A 17848-nucleotide genomic window follows, 5' to 3' on the forward strand; every position below is an offset into this window, starting at 1 on the left:
ATATTTACCGGTAGTGCCGATAGTTAAGCGAAAATCACAACAAGACCGAATAAATGAAAATAAGTAATTCAAGAGAGTGCATAATGAAGCTAGGAAATCAATCGCTTCTCGAACCGTAGTAATCTGTCTAGCGGTGGAATAGCTATGTTTAACAACTAGAATTTGTCTACAATTGAGAATCGAATAGTTCTATGCACGGAAGAGAAGCCCGCATCAACATACATTATCCTACATATTACATTTCATAGAGACTATCTTCAGAAACTACATAAACGACAGAAAATACTCTTTCTATGCTTTATGAAGGGTAAAGTAAGATGACCAAGATCAAATGAGGGAGGAAAGGCATGTCAAAGTCATGCATATCTGATGACTTTTCAAGCAAGCAACCCTACGCGCTAGGTGGGAATCTTGCATGAACGTACATTTTCCTATGTTCGGTGTCCACGCTGGCACCATACGCCGATTCGCTATCGGAAAGTCATATTTAATACACGAGAACAAGAAATGTAGATGCTAATACAGCAACACGAGAGACGCTGTCAAATATTGTATTATTGAAAACAGTTATGACACAAGGAACTTACGACACCCGTGATCCGAACGTGACTAAGGAGGGCGCAGCTGCTAGAGCAATTGTTTGCAACAAATACAATACCACATCAATGCTCTCCCATTTTTCTACAGCTACACGCGTGCAAAGTTTCGATGACTTGATCAAGTAAGATTAAGTACATAAGTGAAATTCATCGGACTGGGTTCAAAACATAGAGTATGCTGGTTTGCAGCATCTTCATGTAGGTTGTTTTCTTTAGCCGCTAAAGAACTATTTTAGTTTCGCATTTACCCGGATATAAGCGGTCTTCATTATTAATATCCGTAGGCTGTCAAGTCATTATATTCATTGCAAAATCATTGTTTTTTTTTTCCGACTTAACATAAACTACTCTTTATGAAGTTCCAAAAACTCTTGCTTTTTGGAGCCGGGGTCCTTGCATGGTCTCCCACAAACAATTACGCCCCAGCTAAGGTCGATTGCCCATCCGGAAGCTTGGTTAGAGCTGCCGATAAAATCTCCGATGATGAGTCTTCCTGGGTCAAGGAAAGAAACAAGGTGACTGACAAGAATCTAGAATCATTCCTTCAAAAAGCTGATTTGGACGACTTCGATGTGTCAAGTTTCCTTTCGAACACTTCGGACGGTAGATCTATCAAGATCGGTATTGCATTCTCCGGAGGAGGCTATAGAGCTATGTTAGCAGGAGCAGGCGAACTTTCCGCTCTAGACAACAACACCGTTGGCGCCTCCTCTCATGGTTTGGGTGGCTTGCTTCAATCTGCCACATATTTAGTGGGGTTGTCTGGTGGTAACTGGCTTGTGGGCAGTTTGGTCATGAACAACTGGACGAGTGTACAAGAGATTGTGGACGAAAATAAGATCTGGAACTTGGAGCATTCTATTGTCAATTACGGTGGATGGAACCCTATCAAAGCTTATAATTATTATGATGGTATCTACGATGATGTTAAAGATAAAGAGGATGCGGGCTTCGAACTTTCCATCACCGACACATGGGGTAGAGCTTTGTCTCATCAATTCTTCCCTGAACTGACTAATTATGGTAATTCTTTACTTTGGTCTCAAATTCAAGATATGGATGATTTCGTCAACCATGACATGCCTTTTCCGATTGTTGTTGCAGACGGCAGAACGCCTGGTACTACAATCATTAGTGGAAACTCGACAGTTTTCGAATTCAATGCATTCGAGATGGGTTCTTGGGACCCTTCTTTGTATCAATTCACTGACGTCAGATACTTGGGTACGAAAGTGAAAGACGGAAAACCATTGAACAATACTTGCATTGGTGGATTTGATAACGCTGGTTTTGTCATGGGTACCTCCTCTTCCCTTTTCAACCAGTTTGTTTTGCAGATTAACACTACTTCTCTTTCTAGTACACTCAAAAGTATAATCACCAGTTTGTTGGATCATGTTTCAAAAGATGAGGACGACATTGCTATCTATGAACCAAATCCATTTAAAGGAACTGACGAAGCTTCAGTAGAGAGCATTGTTAAAAACGACACATTGTACTTGGTCGATGGTGGCGAAGATTTGCAAAATATTCCATTGCACCCTTTGATCCAACCCAAAAGAGGTCTCGACGTCATCTTTGCATACGACAACTCAGCTGACACTAACGAAAGCTGGCCGAATGGAGCATCCATGGTAGCAACTTATGAGAGACAGTTTTTGAAACAAGCGAACTCTACCATTTTCCCTCACGTTCCTGACATCAATTCATTTATCAATTTGAATTTGACTGCAAAACCTACCTTCTTTGGCTGTGATGCGAAGAACCTCACTTCATTGCTCCCAGATGGCGCTGACCAAAGTGCTGTTTATGACTCGCCGTTGATTGTTTACACTGCCAACAGACCATTCACGTACTACTCTAACACATCGACATTCAAGCTCTCATATGAGGATGACGAGAAGTTTGGAATGATAAAAAATGGTTTTGAAGTTGCTTCCAGACTCAATGGGACTTTGGACAAGGAATGGAGCACGTGTGTTGCTTGTGCAATCATTAGACGTGAACAAGAAAGACAAGGTGTTGAACAATCTGAGCAGTGCAAGAAGTGTTTCGACACTTACTGTTGGGATGGCAGTATTGACACCAGTGAGCCTGGTGTGAATTTCACAAGCACTGGATCCACTTCTGGACCAGAGGAAAACGGAAACAGAACAGTAAGTTTCGGCTACTCCTTGGTAAGATCCGATGATAACTATGGCTTACTTAAAATTGTTTTGTTGGCTTCTTTGATCTCAGTTGTCAGCAGTTTCTCTTTCTGATCATACGTGAAACCTTGATGATAGCCCCATTTTACATTTCTGTTTTTAAAGCTTTCAATGAAGCACTGGTTCATTGTGGGGCTGCTATAATGTTACATAGCACTATGGATGATATGTGATAGTAACTGTAATGATTGTAGAGATGTCGAAGTACATCTTGTGATGATTGAAGTATTACGCTATGGCAGGAGCGCATAAGATTAAGATCCAGGCTGTATATTCCAATTGCACCTTCCCTGTTTCCTGTTTGACTATAAAAGCTGGTTGATTCATGAGCATACAGGAACGAAAGGTGGGGCAAGTAGCAATCGCCGCATTCATGTACGAAGACCCTGCAGAAAGTACGACAGTCAAGATATCTTGTAGCAACTGGTCAGACTCAGAAAAAAAAAAACGAAATCAAATAGAACTCACAAAAGAGGAAAGTAATGGTACCATTATCTTTCCCCCAAACACTGATGATGAGTTCAAAACAAGTTCTGACTACCAAGTCACAGGAAAAACCGGCTGAGCTTGATAGCAGTCTCTTTGATTCCTCCGATTTCAGTGAGAATTACTTGAGAAAGTCTCTCTTGATCAACGGTGCAATCAATGAAATTGGGTTCGGGCGCTATCAGTATGGACTCTTCATAGTTGCTGGCTTTGGATGGTTTGTGGACAATGCCTGGCCTTCTGCAACATCTTATATTTTGCAGCGATTAAATGAAGAGGATAAAGTACATTCGCCTCCAAACCGCGCACCATACTTAACGCTTGCTCAAAACTTAGGACTTCTAGGTGGAGCCGCATTTTGGTCCTTCCTTTCGGACATTGTTGGAAGAAAATGGGCATTCAGCTTGACCTTTTTATTTACGGGCGTATTTTCTGTTGCAGCTGGTTCTTCACCAACATTTGCAGCAATTGGAGTCTTTTGTGCGTTATGGAGTTTTGGCGTGGGTGGAAATCTTCCTGTAGATTCTGCAATATTTTTGGAATCATTGCCGTCGAATAAGAAATGGCTTTTGACAGTTATGTCTATCTGGTGGAGTTTGGGACAGATCGTTACCGCGTTGTTGTCGTGGGCTTTGATCACAAATTACAGTTGTCCCGACACAGCAACTGTGTGCAATTCAAAGAATAATAAGGGTTGGAGATACTTTCTTTTCACACTAGGTGGGTTAACCTTGGTAATGTTTGCCGCAAGGTTTCTTTTTCCCGTACATGAGAGTCCCACATTCTACTTAGGAAAAGGCAATGACGCCAAGGCTATGGACACCATTAATTTCATTGCGAAAATTAACAAGAGCAATCATAATCTCACTTTAGAGGACCTCCAGGCAGTTGATGATATTGTTCTGGACGCTTCTCTGGAGCCCGAAAATCAATTGTTGGCGAATCGCATAAAGAGGTACAATTTCTCCCACATCAGAGAAAGCTTTGGCTCTAGGGATCTAGCTATTTCTCTGACTTTGGTGATTTTGACTTGGGCACTTGTTGGGCTTGCCTTTCCGCTCTACAATGCCTTTTTACCAACATATTTGGAACAAAAAGGTTCAGCGAGCGAAGCATTGAGTGTTTCGAAAACTTACAGAAACACTTTGATTGTCGCTGTGGTGGGACTTCCTGGAGCAATAATTGCAGGAATATTAGTCGAGCTTCGTATTGGAAGAAAAGGAACATTGGCAGGCTCTCTTTTAATGACAGGCATTGTTCTTTTCGGTTCTACAACTGCGAAAACATCAGACTCGTACCTTGTGTGGAATTGTTTTTTCAACTTCTTTTCCAACATCATGTACGGTGTTCTTTATGCTTACACCCCTGAAGTATTTCCAACTAGGATCAGAGGAACATCAGTTGGACTCGCAGCATCAGCTAATCGTGTCTTGGGTGTCTTTGCACCCATCATTGCTATATTTGCTGACTTGACTACATCGGCACCAATATTCGTATCTGGAGCACTATTTTTGTTATCAGCGGTGTTAGTTTTATTTTTCCCGTATGAGCCACGTAGTAAGTACAGTTTATAAGTTAATAATTGATAAGGTTTTTGAGTTTTTGAATGGTCCGCATTTTGTTACCAAAAGAGGATAAAAATGCCGCGCGCACTCTGCCCTCAAAAGGGAAGGAATTGCTCAAATATTTAGATTGCAATTTGATTTTCCAACTTAATTGACTTCATATTCACCATGTCCTTCTCCACCACAGCAGAAATTGCCCAATTCGACGGCAAGTTGTACAAATTGTCCCATGAATCCGATTCGACCAAAACCAAGATGGATGTCAATGTCTTTGTCCCACCTTCTAAGGCTGAGGCGATTCCTGTCTTGATGTACTTGTCTGGCTTGACTTGTACTCCTAACAATGCATCTGAAAAGTCCTTTTTGCAATACTTTGCGTCCAAATATGGCTTCGCTATTGTGTTCCCAGACACTTCACCAAGAGGAGCAAACATTGCTGGAGAGGACGACTCTTACGATTTTGGCACAGGAGCAGGTTTCTATGTCGATGCCACTCAAAAGCCATGGTCAGAAAACTACAATATGTACACATACGTCCATAAAGAGCTTTTGGAGAAATTGGCGTCTCATTTCCCAAAATTGGACTTCGAGAACATCTCCATTACTGGTCATTCTATGGGTGGATATGGTGCTTTAGCAGGATTCTTCAAAAACCCTGGAAAGTACAAGAGCGTGAGTGCATTTGCGCCAATTTGTAACCCACTGAACTGCGCATGGGGAGAAAAGAACTTTGGAAACTACTTGGGTGAGGACAAAGCACAGTGGTACGAATATGATCCTACTCATTTGATTGCACAATACAAAGGGAGCCACCAGCCTGACATCTTAATTCATCAGGGAGCACTGGATGGCTTCTATGCCAAGGATAAGTATTTGCAACCTGAGAACTTTGTCGAAGCAGCTAAAGGATCTGACTACAAAGGGAAGGTGGACTTACACATTGTTGATGGATATGACCACCTGTACTTCTTCATCAGTTCTTTTGCAGAAGCTCACGCCAAGCACCACGCCAAAGCGCTAGGCTTGATCGAATAACTATCTATGGATGATGTCCAGAGTATTCACAAACTATAGTGTTCACCTTACATCGTCCTTGTTAGCTTGAATGCGTATATATTACTCTATTTATACTAGTCGTACATTGCCTCCAGCATTTCCTTGTACTTGATTTCCCAAGAGCTGCACCACTTTGTTTTGTTGTCACTGTTCTTGTTTGCTTTCTTCAAAATCGAAAGTATTTTAAAGCAAGCCTTATCCACGGCAATAGAGTGTTCAGTAACATCTTCAGTGAGAGAATGGCTCATCATCAATTCCACAATTAGCAAATCAGCTTCTTTGCTGATGATACTTTCGGTATTGTAAATTTCGTCGATATCTGTACCATTGACAATAGACGGCAACGATTTATTAATCGACAAGAAGAGTAGCTTGATTAATTTGAATTTTTGAACCCATTGCTTACTGAATCCTGAGAGCTTGTGCATTGTAGCTTCAGCAGCCAGAGAAGATGAGCTTTCACCATCGTCTGCAACAGGAACTTTGGCATCTTCTGCATCTTCTCCATCCTCTTCATCGTCCTCAGAAAACTCATCCAAACCAAAGGGATCAACAAGATCGAATTCTTCAGGGTTTTCAGCCCATTCAGAGAACTCATCTAGACCATCTTCGATCAAGGAAAGCTGAAGCCTCGTCTTCTTCTCCAAGAACTTAAGGTTTCCATTTTCCACCAATTTGACCAATTCATCACATGCGTTCCATACTTTTCCCACAGAAACCAACCTCACATCAACTTCTGTATTATTTTTGTCATCACTTGATTTTCCCGACTTGTCATTCAACACCTTCAATTCAGCAGTGAGCGATGCAGCAGTACTTACCAAAGTATGAGAGCTGATCAATATCTCCTTATAAAATAGACTGGATATTTTGTCTGGAGATAATTGGGCCACAACGGACATGTAAAGCACGAAGGATTTGGACAAGTCTGATACTGTAGTATATGCTGCATCAGACAGTTGGGCAAGTTTAGATGGCTCGAATATTATACCCACTTTTGTGGTGTGGGCTTTGATAAGCTTAGCGACCTTAACCAACTCTTTCAAAGGCTCTTGAACCTTAGCAGGACGGATGGTTTTTAGTCCTTCCGATCCAGAAAAGACAAGGCCCCAACAGTCTAGAGCCTCTTCAAAAGCTTTTATTATATCGTTCACGTTGGCCATGCTATAAAGGCGTATGAGACCGATGAGAAGTTTTGTGCGCGCATCATGATCGTCAACCACACTGTAAATTATATAAAGACTACTGCAAACCCACATATAGTTATGCTTGCCTCAAAGATAATAATGGTACTGGGTACCGTGATGTAATATAGTAATTGGAAAGAAAATTTATATAGTGGATCGGTGATCGCAGAGAGCCAATATCACCAGTCATCATCATTGTCTTCGTCATCACTGGCGGCCACCTTGTCCTTTCTTTTATTGAGAGCATTCGCCAAAGCATCTGCCAACGATTCAGGTTGGCCGGGAGCTGCGGGAGCACTGGAAGTACTGGGTGCAGAGGGCTCACCTCGTGCCTCTTGAAGAATCACGCTAGGCTTCTCCAATTGTGACTTGTCCGTCTTTTTGAGTGAGGATACACCAGCCCCTCTAATGGAGGCCAATAAAGCATCTCGGGAGGGGTCCACCAGCGGCATAGATGGAGCAGGACCTGAGTTGAGGTCGAGTGCCGGGAGTGGAGGTGGAGGAGGCGCACTTCCACCTTGAGCTCCTGGAGCCCCATTTGGCATTGGTGGAGGAGGAGGGGGCGGTGCTGCAGATGATCCATTCAGAGGAAGTGGTGGTGGAGGAGGAGGAGGTGCCGAAGCTCCATTCAGGGAAGGAAGCGGAGGTGGAGGAGGCGGTGCTGCAGCACCCGTGGGTGGCATTGCAGGAGGTGCCAGAGGCTGAGGAACAGCTTGCGAAACATACTGGTCTTGATGGTACAGAGTAGGCGCCGGCTGTGGAGCAGCTTGTCCAGTACGCGGAGGAGGAGGAGGGAACATCCCAGGCTGAGGCGAGAATTGCGGCTGTTGCGGAGGAGGAGCAAACTGGGAAGCCGCCTGTGGTTGTTGGAACAGTTGAGGCTGAGGCTGCTGTTGGAATTGAGGCTGAGGCAGTTGTTGAAATTGAGGTTGAGGCAGCTGTTGAAACAGTGGTTGGTGCGATGTCTGAACAGGCGCGCGAGCAGGAGGAGGCGGCGGAGGAGCACCACGCGATGCTCGAGGTGGAGGTGGAGGCGGAGCACCACCAATGCGAGGAGCAGGCGCAGGAGGAACTCCAGCACGCGGTGGGGGAGGCGGTGGGAGAGGACGGTTGGATGCTGCACGTGGAGGAGGAGGTGGAACTGCTCGAGCTGAACGAGGAGGAGCAGGTGGAACTGCATGCACCTGCCCTGGCTGTAGAGCAGTAGGTGTGCCAGAGTTGGGCGATGGTCCTGGAGAGCCATATGTAGGAGAATTGTAGTTTGGCGTGGAGTTTTGCGCATATCCTTGGGTATTCGGACCAAAGTTCTGGCCGTTCTGAGCAAAGTTCTGGCCGTTCTGGCTGTTCTGGCCGTTCTGGCTGTTCTGGCCGTATCCCCCTATGGCCGTGGCAGTGTGCTCAGGCAACTGATTAGGCGGAGGTAGATTGGTGTGAACCGGAGGTGGAATAGCGGAGGCAGGTGGTACACGGAACCTAGGTTTTTCTGGTTCTGGCGCGGGGGTTGGAGTTGGGTCTGGTTCAGGCTCGTTTTCAGACTGTGCTGCGCTAGGCATGCTACTAATAGTCGTCGAACGAGATCTTGGCGCTGGTGAGGCTGACGCCGATGATTCCCCAGCGAGAGGGGGAGGAGGAGGAGGCGGTGCTTTTTTCGTTTTCTTCAGCACAGAAACCTGCAGCGCTGGCTTTTCAACCTTGCGTGTAGCGTATTTGCGAGGCACAGGTGGCTCCAAGCCGACCAATGGCCCACCCTGCTTTGCAATGTAGCTTTTGATAAATTCTCTGTTCTCAGCAATCATGTCCTCAGTTATACCCGCAGCCTCGAGCTCCGCATACAAAGGTGCCCACTCCGGGGGCGGTACGTCGTCGTAATAGAGCACACCGCGTGCCCGGCGCGAGCGCTGCTCTGTGTTGACATCGACAAACTCCCCTCTTGGACCTACTTTCTGCTCTGCAGGACCCAAGCGATCCTTCAAGGCCACAGCATTCTTATTGGCCGCAGTTTGCTTGGAGGCATGCTTCTGGCGTGTGGTGACGCGCTTGAAAAAGTGGGCTGCATCATTTGTGTCCTCAAAGAGAAGGCCCGCCAAGCAGTCCTCCATTTCAAAAGTGTGGAAGAACTTGCGGTCCTGGTGGTACTGGAAATCCACATAAAGCTCTTGATCCCAAAGAACACCGCGCGAACCCACTACATCGACCAACTTCAAGAAGAATGTGTGGCCAACAAGATCGTCAGTCAACACAATGGCTCCTACCAAGCCAGTATATGTCCATTGAGAGGGGTCAGGATAAGCAATGTAAAGACGCGCAATGGTGGCATCTACTACCTTGTTAGAGGCCTTGGGCACGGCCCGCTTGACTTTCTCTTTGTCTGCGGCTGTGAGTATGCCCATAGGTGGTATTTTCTATGATTATGAAACTTGCGACTAAAGCGGAGTGCAACTTGAGTGGAGTGCGACTGAATATTTGACTGCGCATTGAGAAGCTATTAGTAGCGTGCGAATGTAGAAAAACCTACTCTGTACACTTTTGGTTATTTTATCAATGCACTTATTTGATGAAAACCTAAAATAAACTTGACTCATAGATTCACAATGAAGGAAGTGCTGCTGTAACGGTTTACCCAAAGATACAGCGCCTTGGCGATGCAAGGGCTACCTTATCTGCGATGTACATGATTAATCATTTCAGGCACATTGAATGAATTACATACTCTACGAAAAGAAAATCGCTAGAATCGGCCTCAACCTTCAGTAGAAGATTCTGAAAACGTGATCCAGCTCTCGAATCCGTCAGTGAAGTGCATTTGAAGATTCTTTTCCACTTTGAAGAGGTTCTTCTCCCCCGTAATCCTGTTGTAGAGATCAAATTCTTCATCGGTAACCAAACACGAGTCAAGAAGTTTTGTAAGCTTCGATTGATTTATGCCTAATCCAATGAACACAATCTCATTCCTGCGATCTCCATGCTCGCCAACCATATCTTGCTTAATGAGCTTTTGGGTCTCAGAGGAAAACTCGTCATACCCGGTGATTGCAAACCACGGAAGACCACCCCGTAAAGTAAGCATAGGACCAGCAGAGGACCATTCACCCCTAATGATGTGGCGAGATGCCAACCAGAAAAATCCCTTGGAACGTAATACGGGGCCAAAAGGGGTCTTTTTCCTGTTCAAAACAATCTCAGCATCACTAACGTCTTCATCTACTTCATCTTCATCTTCATCTTCATCTTCATCTTCATCTTCATCTTCATCATCGTCAGATATTTGGACTGTTTCTGTCTTCTCAGCATCTCCTTCCTCATCGGCGAATCCTGATTGCTCAATAATACTAAACTTATCTTTGAGGAGGTTGTAGATACGTTCAGGATGAAATGGTCTTCTGGAGGTATAAACGAAGTTGTTGATTCCATACTCTTCTGTCTCAGGCTTGGGTGTGAGCTTGTTGTTGTATTTCTCCTGCTTGGTCATTTCATGAAGACTCTGAAGCCACCCTACCGAATTCTGCACCTTTTCAAAGTCGAACAAACTAGTACCGACGATTTCCTTAATATCCACTTTTGCATAATTAGTGGCAATCACTTTCGCATTAGGATTAAGCATTTTTATAATCTTATGGATTTTTTTCTTTTCTTTCCTTTTGATCAAATTAGTCTTATTAACTATGATCACGTTGGAAAATTCTATCTGGTCCACCATTAAGTCACAAATTGTTCTATCTTCTTCATTCTGACCACTAGATCCCCACCTGTCTACCAAAAATTCAGTAGTCTCAAAGTTGTCCAGAAAAGTTTTTGCATCCACCACAGTAATGCAAGAATCCAACTTCGCAATTCTTGCCAATCCACCTAAACTTGAGATTTCATCCAATATTTCTCTAGTCTCAGGAGTAAGGTCATCTTGGTTAGCGAGATATACGTTTGTGAACTCCGTTGTAAAAGTTTCAGCAACCTGCATTGGCTCTGAAATTCCAGTGGACTCAATAATAATATGATCGTATGCTTTGCTCTTGGCGAGAGAAACGAGCTCTTCCAAAAGATCGCCTCGCAATGTGCAACAAATGCATCCGTTTTGGAGCTTGATTAACTTCTCTTCCTTTTGGGAAACTCTATGGGACTCAATCAAACTTGCATCGATATTCAACAGAGACATGTCGTTGATGACAACCGCTATACGAAGATTATGATTGTGGGTAAGAACATGCTCTAACAAGGTTGTCTTCCCAGAACCTAAAAATCCTGAGAGCAATGTTACCGGAATCGGTTTAGTGACTTCTTCCCCCACCATTCCTATGATTGGGTTGTTGAGAATAGAGTTGATCACCAAGCAGATACCTTTTTCTATTTATAGTATGTATAAAACACCATTGTGGTTACCGTATAATAAAAATACCAACTGCCTCGACAATGACAAAGCAATAGAGATTAAATTGCTTGTTAAGTGGCGAGTTTTTATTGGCTATGCAACGATGATAATGTACCTCAGTGGTCCTCTTGTATATCGGTACATACATTTTGACCGTCGATAGAGACTTCCAACATGTACCAACATGAGAAACTTTTCGCTTGTATTTGAGACAATCGCTTTCAAAATGCTCTTTTTTTTTCTTCACTTTCACATAAATTTGTAGAAAAACATAACAGAGGAACCACTTCAACATCTACAAGCTAGATGAACTCTTTCTATTAGACCTGCATACACCCTTGCGACAAAAAATTGATGCGTGAAAACTGTCTGCCCTTCAACTACTATCTACAAATGTCCGGACGTCAAGGTGGCAAGGCCAAGCCATTAAAAGCCCCAAAGAAAAAGAACCAAGAATATGATGAAGATGACGAAGCCTTCAAGGCTAAACAAAAGGCCGATGCTGCTGCTAAGAAGGCTATGGCCGAGAAGGCTAAGAAGGGAGGTCCTTTGATCGGTGGTGGAATCAAAAAGAGTGGCAAGAAATAAATAGGCAATAGCAAGACTCTCATTAATCCATATGTAAGCGAACCTAAAGAATCACTAACTTCTTAAAAAAAATATGGAAAAGGTGGTCATTGGAAAATGCAAAAAGAAACGACCCCGGTGAGGATCGAACTCACGATCTCAAGATTAACAGTCTTACGCCTTAGCCAGCTTGGCCACGGAGTCGCTTTATATATGAGGAAAGTTGTAGTATAGACTACAATATGATTATTGATTTTAGTGAATACATCTAATGCTTACCAGAAACTTATAAGACATTTGAATAGTGTATACGATTATTTGATTGTGTCTACACAGGGCTTTCGTAGGCCTCTTTTTTTATGTTGATTGGGATCAGACCCCATTACCGGTATATACACTACCTTACAGTTCGAAAAAAAAAAAAAAACCAATCTATTGACCACCCGAGTAAGCCAATGCCAGCGTTAAAAAAATTCGATGCCAACGTGGCCCGCCACGTGAAGCTGATGAATAAAAACTTATGCGCTAATTTGATACGCCACGAGTATATTGTCACAGGAAGAACCAAAGCAAAGAGAGCCCAAGCTAAAATCGAAAGCTTCTTAGCCAAGGCTTTGCATGAGAACAACAAGCAACAAGATAAGCCTTTCGAATACAGATTTGCCAATAACAAGGCTCTAAACTACTTGCAGCCTCCTGATAAGAGGGAAGTCGGATCAAAAGTCATCGAAGAGTTGAGCAAAAGATACACAAGAAGAAAGCATGGCTTTACACGTATAATCAAATTGGAACCTCGCTTGGGCGAAGACAAGGCGCCTATGTCTGTCTTAGAATTGGTAGATTCTGAGTTTGAAATCAAGTTTTGGTACACTGCCAAGATTGTCGCCAGATTGGAGTTACAAGGCTTACCGGTTGATGCCTTAACGCAACATAATGTTGACAAGTTGACTCAATTCAGACCCCAAGGTGAAGAGAGCTTCAGGAAGGCTGTTGAAGAAGCAAAGGTCCAGTTTTTCAAGTATAACACTGAGACAGGAGAAGTTGAGGATCCAGAAGTCTTAAAGAACTTGGAAAACAAGCCTCCAAAGATGGACTTTTACACAGAGGGTGCTTCTTTTGGTGTTTCCAAGAAATATGGTGTGAAGGAAAGACCGCCAAAGGGGGATCTGGAACTTCCAAAGTCCCCATTCTTAGCATAGATTTAGAGGCATCGCCTGCCGCCATGTACATAGGTTGATAAAGACAATTAAGAAACACATTCATCTAGTTTTGATACGTCCTTCCTTAAATGTCATCTATTATCCATCTTGTCTGTATGGTTTGTAGTTGTGGTTCTGCATTCGACGATTTTTATCAATGGTCGACTGTATCTATCCTTGACCTCGCACCAAGATATCACTTCATATTTCAGCATGTATTGGAGTAAATCTCAATTTCAGCCACAAGGAAAGGTTTCCCTTATTATAGGAGCATCCCAAGGAGTAGGTGCAGACCTTGCTCTTCGATTGTATGAGAAAGGAGGTATAGTTATCTTGGTCGCAAGAACCGAGTCCAAGTTAAAGGAACAAGTGAATCGTATTGTCAAGATCGCTGGTGAGCAGACCAACAGTAAGGGCGAGAAAAACATTGAATACTACGTCTGTGATGTTGCAAACTACGACTCATGCCATCAAATGTGGTCACATTTGATTCACTCACGGAATATGGACCCAGACTTCATATTCTGTTGTGCTGGAACGTCTGTTCCCAAACTATTTGCCGATCTCACAGGGAAGGAATTAGCCAACGGGGTTAATATAAATTACATGACGGCCTTGAACACTGTTCATGCTGGGTTCAAGAGTGTGGTTGAAAAACATAAAGATTTGAAGCCACAAGAATTCAAGAAGAGACATATAATCTTGTTCTCTTCTGTTTTGGCCTCGTATTCATTTACTGGATATGCACAGTATGCTCCAATGAAGGCTGCGCTCGTGTCACTTTCCAATTTGTTGAGGCAAGAAATGGGAGCTTTCAATTACAGAGTGACATGCGTGTATCCCGGAAACTTCGAGAGTGAAGGATACTTCGAGGAAGAGAAAACGAAACCCGCAATTACGAAGAAGATCGAAGGAGCCAGTAAACCCATTTCTTCGCTTCACTGTTGCGACATCATCTTGGACCAACTAAGCAAGGGATATGACTCCATCTACACAGATTTCATTGGCTGGGTTCTTGGCTGTTCATCATTGAATGTTAATCCTCGGAACTGGGGCCTTTTCCAAGTCATAGTTGCATTTATATTCCTGATCATTGCCCCGGTAGCGGAAAGTATCGTGTCACTGGATGTGAAGAAATTCTTTCAGGAGAAGAAAGAACCCTCCGACGAACAGAGTAATTAGTACAACGTAAATAACCTATGCTAATGTATTAATCCCTAAAGAAAATCGGCAGCGTTACTTCTTCTCTGCCACCAGGACAACCTTATCCGTCAACTTATTTAATTTACGGTCGATGTCGAGCCCAAACTGGTACCAGTTGATTGAGTAGACCCAGTTCGCGGCAGTAATGATTTCTTCATTCCAGATATCCTTGCACGTTTCCCAAACGGACGGTCTGGTTGACCACAGAACACGTCTATTGAGTGGAGCTAGTTCGTCTTCGCTATTTCTGTCACTGAGAATTCTGGTGGTGATGATATCTTGGGTGTCGCGAAGGAGTTTAGAGTTGACTGTATTGAGCGAGCGCATGTATCCAACAGTAGTTGTTGCCAAAAAACCAGTGAGAGCTGCACCGGCAAAAAAACCTTGAATTCTGTTTCCCATTTCAGGTGGCTTTGAAGTTTGTAGTTGTGGAGAATTGTGAAGGTCGCATTGTTTGATTGGCTTTATTCTGCGCAGGAATAGGCACCATTGAGCACTATTGATGGTTAATTATCAATCCAAAGTCATCGAAATAAAAATTTCCGTATTATGAGAAACACTACAATAGACTAAAAAAACACTTCTCGCGAGAAAGATATAGATTGTTTCGGTACCTTCGACCGGTGTATGTACATGATGAAAAATAGTCCGTTCAAAGAACCTGCTCCGGTGTAGCTGAAGCCAGATCAGCATCTTTCGCTGCTTGTAAAGCATTCCTCAAGAATGGGAAGATGTCAATCTTGTCGAGTTGTTTGCTCTGGCCAGTCTCCCTTAAAGTGTTGACTTCCTCCACAGCAGTTTCCACATCACGCAACAAGAAAGGAAGTTGCTCCATAATGCCGTTCAAAGGCAACTCCAAACCACCTTGACTGAGCCTCGTAAATCTCTGTGCCTTCAAGTTGGCGACATATGCAACACCCTCGACAAATTTGACCGTGATGTCTTCCTCCAAATCCATCTCCGAAAGGTTGGGTTCGATACCAAAGAAAGCGTACTGCAAACGAACAAGTTTTTCATTCATGTCACCAATCTCATGTTCCTCTGCAGCGACATAGGCTTGCTCAAAGTTTCCCAAGTATTGCTCTTGTTCACTGGTGAAAAGCTGCACTCTTTCGTATGCAACCTGCCTCTCTAATAGAGTTTGTTTGATTCTCTTTTGGGTCAACTTCAACTTGTTGTCAATCTCATCGTATCTCGATGTATTCATAAAGTCAATGGATTGTGCCAACCTAACCTCTCTGGCTAACACGTTTCTCTCCTTTAAGGTTAAGTACCAGATCTTGTGCAAGTCATCAAAGGATTTTCTGCGCAATTCAGACATCGTCCACGCACGTGAATCAGATGGTAATTGATCTGGTGTTCTGAAACAGGTGTCTGAGTTGCTTCCATCTGGAAAAAAAGCCCACAAAGGATGGTCAGGAGAGACATCGAAGTTCTTGTGTGTGGGAACAATTGGAGGCCGTAACTTGATAGACTTAAAGTCTCTGAACCGAAGAGGCTTAGTTCTCTCCAAGTTCCGGGCCGCCTGCTGGAAACCTCTCTGGAAGCTTCTCATAGACATGTTGTTATTAGGACGACAGCTCTGAACTTATGCTTGTGTGTATGGAAAATTTTCTTGAAGTCGAGAATTGAAACTTAGCGCACGTGACATACACTATTTCAATTCCACAATTATACAACCTAATAGACATAAGGACTAGAATGGTTTATAATCAGGTCCCCATTAATTCTTTTCTGTAAGTACATAGAGATTTGTTTCTCTCAAAAGAGTCTATGTCTACTCAAAAAATTGGAGTATACTTCCAGGAGATGCCAGTATCCCACTCATCTCTTGAATAGGTCTTATTGTTCCATCTATATGTACATGGAAAAATATCCATCAAACAATTCTAAGCTTTATTATCCGTCTTATGATAGAACATTATGAGCTTATGCAAACAATAGTAAGGAAATGCCAAACTCACAAGAACCAACCTGCATATAAACGAAGGCTCAACAGATTTCTGGTTCACAATCGTTTGAATAACTTCATACTCATGTCCAATATCCAAACAGGTGCACAACAAGAGGAGCCCCTCGATCTTATCCGCTATCAACTAGATGAGTCTGTTCTCGTCAAGTTGAGAGGTGCCCGTGAAATGAAGGGTAAGTTGCAGGGTTACGACTCTCACTGCAACATGGTGTTGAGTGATGCTCAAGAAACAATATATGGAGAGAACGAAGAAGACACAGTAGTTAAGAAAACAGAGATGGTGTTTGTTAGAGGTGATTCCGTGATCTTAATCAGCCCCTCAGAAGAGTAATTCTAGACAGTCTTTTCATACCAGTTCTTAGGATGGGAAAAATGTACAATACGATAAATACAAATAAAGAAAAAAAAATATATATTATACGAACCAGCCTTGTATTTAAACGTCGAGATCAATATCTGCTCCGCCATCATTCTCGAGTACCGCTTGCACCATTTCAAGCCTTCTAGCGTTGATGATCCATCTTTCTTTAGCCGCAGCTCCTCCAGCGACAAGATTTTGTATTTCGGTAGTCAACTTGTCAATATTTCTATTATAGTCATCGAGAACAAGACCAGATCCTCCCACATCTATAGAAGTGGACTTTGAAATATCATACGCATATTCTTCTTCACCAGCACGAGAGAACGCTCGACTATCTTGTAGGAGTTCATCCAAATACTTTTCAATGTTTATGGCGTGCAGAGTGTTTGCCGAGACATCTAAATTCTCTTGTTCATTTTTGCTTTCACCAACCTCATCCACTGTTTTGATGTTCTGGAGCTTCTTTTCAGTATCATCAAACAAAGACCGAAGCTCCGTTTTGTTGAAAACAGTCGAGGAAAAGTCAATAAAAGTGCTATTAGGATCGGGATTGCTACCTCTGCCAGTCAAAATGTAAGTACGTTTTCCTCGTTGTGTACTCTTGTTTGTGACCGTAATCCCCTGAGAATAGCGATCCGCTAAGCTATTCATCTTATCAACAATTGGCTTTTTGACTTGCCTAAAGTCTTCAATATCTGCTTCAACCTTTTCCTTAACTGAACTGAGATCCAAAAACTTATCTTCGAGACTATTCAAATATCGTGGGTTAACGTTCTCAGCGTAGTCTAATGCGTTTCCAATTCGTGATAGATATTGACGGTAAGTTTCCGAGAGTTTGTCATTCTCAAATTCAAGCTGTTGCAATTGAATAAGGCTCTCATCGCTTGTGGCTCCATTTGCTTTAATTTCTTCATTGATCTTAGTTGTCACTTCCAAAGCACTCTGTCGGAGCTTCAAGTACTGCCTTCCAATGTTATCATTGTTCTTAATATAGCTAGATATGAATTCGTCAATGAGTTCTTGTTGAGAACTAGTAACTTGTGACATAAGTGTAGTTCTAATGTAATAGGTATACACGAACTA

The 17848-nt window shown here is 43.0% G+C and overlaps 13 protein-coding genes and 1 non-coding gene across 14 annotated transcripts; 7 read left to right on the plus strand and 7 right to left on the minus strand. All coding sequences in view use genetic code 12, as the record gives it.

Annotated features, from left to right (window-relative positions):
* Positions 1 to 952: 952 nt before the first annotated feature.
* On the plus strand, positions 953 to 2860 carry PLB3 (lysophospholipase; the record flags this gene model as incomplete). The annotated part of the gene is made up of 1 exon (XM_002618020.1): positions 953 to 2860. The coding sequence occupies one exon, from the start codon at positions 953 to 955 to the stop codon at positions 2858 to 2860; it is 1908 nt and encodes a 635-aa protein (XP_002618066.1).
* Positions 2861 to 3288: 428 nt separating this feature from the next.
* Positions 3289 to 4866, plus strand: FOB63_001850 (uncharacterized protein; the record flags this gene model as incomplete). The annotated part of the gene is made up of 1 exon (XM_002618019.2): positions 3289 to 4866. One exon carries the CDS (start codon positions 3289 to 3291, stop codon positions 4864 to 4866), a length of 1578 nt encoding a protein of 525 aa, XP_002618065.2.
* A 159-nt stretch (positions 4867 to 5025) lies between these two features.
* Positions 5026 to 5892, plus strand: FOB63_001851 (S-formylglutathione hydrolase; the record flags this gene model as incomplete). The annotated part of the gene is made up of 1 exon (XM_002618018.2): positions 5026 to 5892. One exon carries the CDS (start codon positions 5026 to 5028, stop codon positions 5890 to 5892), a length of 867 nt encoding a protein of 288 aa, XP_002618064.1.
* A 95-nt stretch (positions 5893 to 5987) lies between these two features.
* On the minus strand, positions 5988 to 7172 carry FOB63_001852 (uncharacterized protein; the record flags this gene model as incomplete). The annotated part of the gene is made up of 1 exon (XM_002618017.2): positions 5988 to 7172. One exon carries the CDS (start codon positions 7170 to 7172, stop codon positions 5988 to 5990), a length of 1185 nt encoding a protein of 394 aa, XP_002618063.2.
* Positions 7173 to 7279: 107 nt separating this feature from the next.
* Positions 7280 to 9490, minus strand: WAL1 (actin-binding protein; the record flags this gene model as incomplete). The annotated part of the gene is made up of 1 exon (XM_002618016.2): positions 7280 to 9490. The coding sequence occupies one exon, from the start codon at positions 9488 to 9490 to the stop codon at positions 7280 to 7282; it is 2211 nt and encodes a 736-aa protein (XP_002618062.2).
* A 350-nt stretch (positions 9491 to 9840) lies between these two features.
* On the minus strand, positions 9841 to 11385 carry FOB63_001854 (CobW/HypB/UreG, nucleotide-binding domain family protein; the record flags this gene model as incomplete). The annotated part of the gene is made up of 1 exon (XM_002618015.2): positions 9841 to 11385. One exon carries the CDS (start codon positions 11383 to 11385, stop codon positions 9841 to 9843), a length of 1545 nt encoding a protein of 514 aa, XP_002618061.2.
* A 432-nt stretch (positions 11386 to 11817) lies between these two features.
* TMA7 (uncharacterized protein) lies at positions 11818 to 12051 on the plus strand (the record flags this gene model as incomplete). Its single annotated transcript, XM_002618014.1, has 1 exon — positions 11818 to 12051. One exon carries the CDS (start codon positions 11818 to 11820, stop codon positions 12049 to 12051), a length of 234 nt encoding a protein of 77 aa, XP_002618060.1.
* A 109-nt stretch (positions 12052 to 12160) lies between these two features.
* Positions 12161 to 12234, minus strand: FOB63_005541. Its single transcript has one exon. It is a non-coding gene; the product is annotated as a tRNA-Asn (tRNA).
* Positions 12235 to 12485: 251 nt separating this feature from the next.
* On the plus strand, positions 12486 to 13229 carry MRPL8 (mitochondrial 54S ribosomal protein bL17m; the record flags this gene model as incomplete). The annotated part of the gene is made up of 1 exon (XM_002618013.1): positions 12486 to 13229. The coding sequence occupies one exon, from the start codon at positions 12486 to 12488 to the stop codon at positions 13227 to 13229; it is 744 nt and encodes a 247-aa protein (XP_002618059.1).
* Positions 13230 to 13442: 213 nt separating this feature from the next.
* Positions 13443 to 14411, plus strand: KSR1 (3-dehydrosphinganine reductase; the record flags this gene model as incomplete). Its single annotated transcript, XM_002618012.2, has 1 exon — positions 13443 to 14411. One exon carries the CDS (start codon positions 13443 to 13445, stop codon positions 14409 to 14411), a length of 969 nt encoding a protein of 322 aa, XP_002618058.1.
* A 54-nt stretch (positions 14412 to 14465) lies between these two features.
* FOB63_001858 (uncharacterized protein) lies at positions 14466 to 14834 on the minus strand (the record flags this gene model as incomplete). The annotated part of the gene is made up of 1 exon (XM_002618011.2): positions 14466 to 14834. The coding sequence occupies one exon, from the start codon at positions 14832 to 14834 to the stop codon at positions 14466 to 14468; it is 369 nt and encodes a 122-aa protein (XP_002618057.1).
* A 250-nt stretch (positions 14835 to 15084) lies between these two features.
* Positions 15085 to 15993, minus strand: FOB63_001859 (mitochondrial 54S ribosomal protein uL29m; the record flags this gene model as incomplete). The annotated part of the gene is made up of 1 exon (XM_002618010.1): positions 15085 to 15993. The coding sequence occupies one exon, from the start codon at positions 15991 to 15993 to the stop codon at positions 15085 to 15087; it is 909 nt and encodes a 302-aa protein (XP_002618056.1).
* Positions 15994 to 16342: 349 nt separating this feature from the next.
* Positions 16343 to 16735, plus strand: SMX4 (U4/U6-U5 snRNP complex subunit; the record flags this gene model as incomplete). The annotated part of the gene is made up of 1 exon (XM_002618009.1): positions 16343 to 16735. One exon carries the CDS (start codon positions 16343 to 16345, stop codon positions 16733 to 16735), a length of 393 nt encoding a protein of 130 aa, XP_002618055.1.
* Positions 16736 to 16840: 105 nt separating this feature from the next.
* FOB63_001861 (uncharacterized protein) lies at positions 16841 to 17812 on the minus strand (the record flags this gene model as incomplete). Its single annotated transcript, XM_002618008.2, has 1 exon — positions 16841 to 17812. One exon carries the CDS (start codon positions 17810 to 17812, stop codon positions 16841 to 16843), a length of 972 nt encoding a protein of 323 aa, XP_002618054.1.
* Positions 17813 to 17848: the final 36 nt, after the last annotated feature.

Source organism: Clavispora lusitaniae (genome assembly GCF_014636115.1).
Source record: "Clavispora lusitaniae strain FDAARGOS_655 chromosome Unknown tig00000038_pilon, whole genome shotgun sequence".
NCBI lineage: Eukaryota > Fungi > Ascomycota > Pichiomycetes > Serinales > Metschnikowiaceae > Clavispora > Clavispora lusitaniae.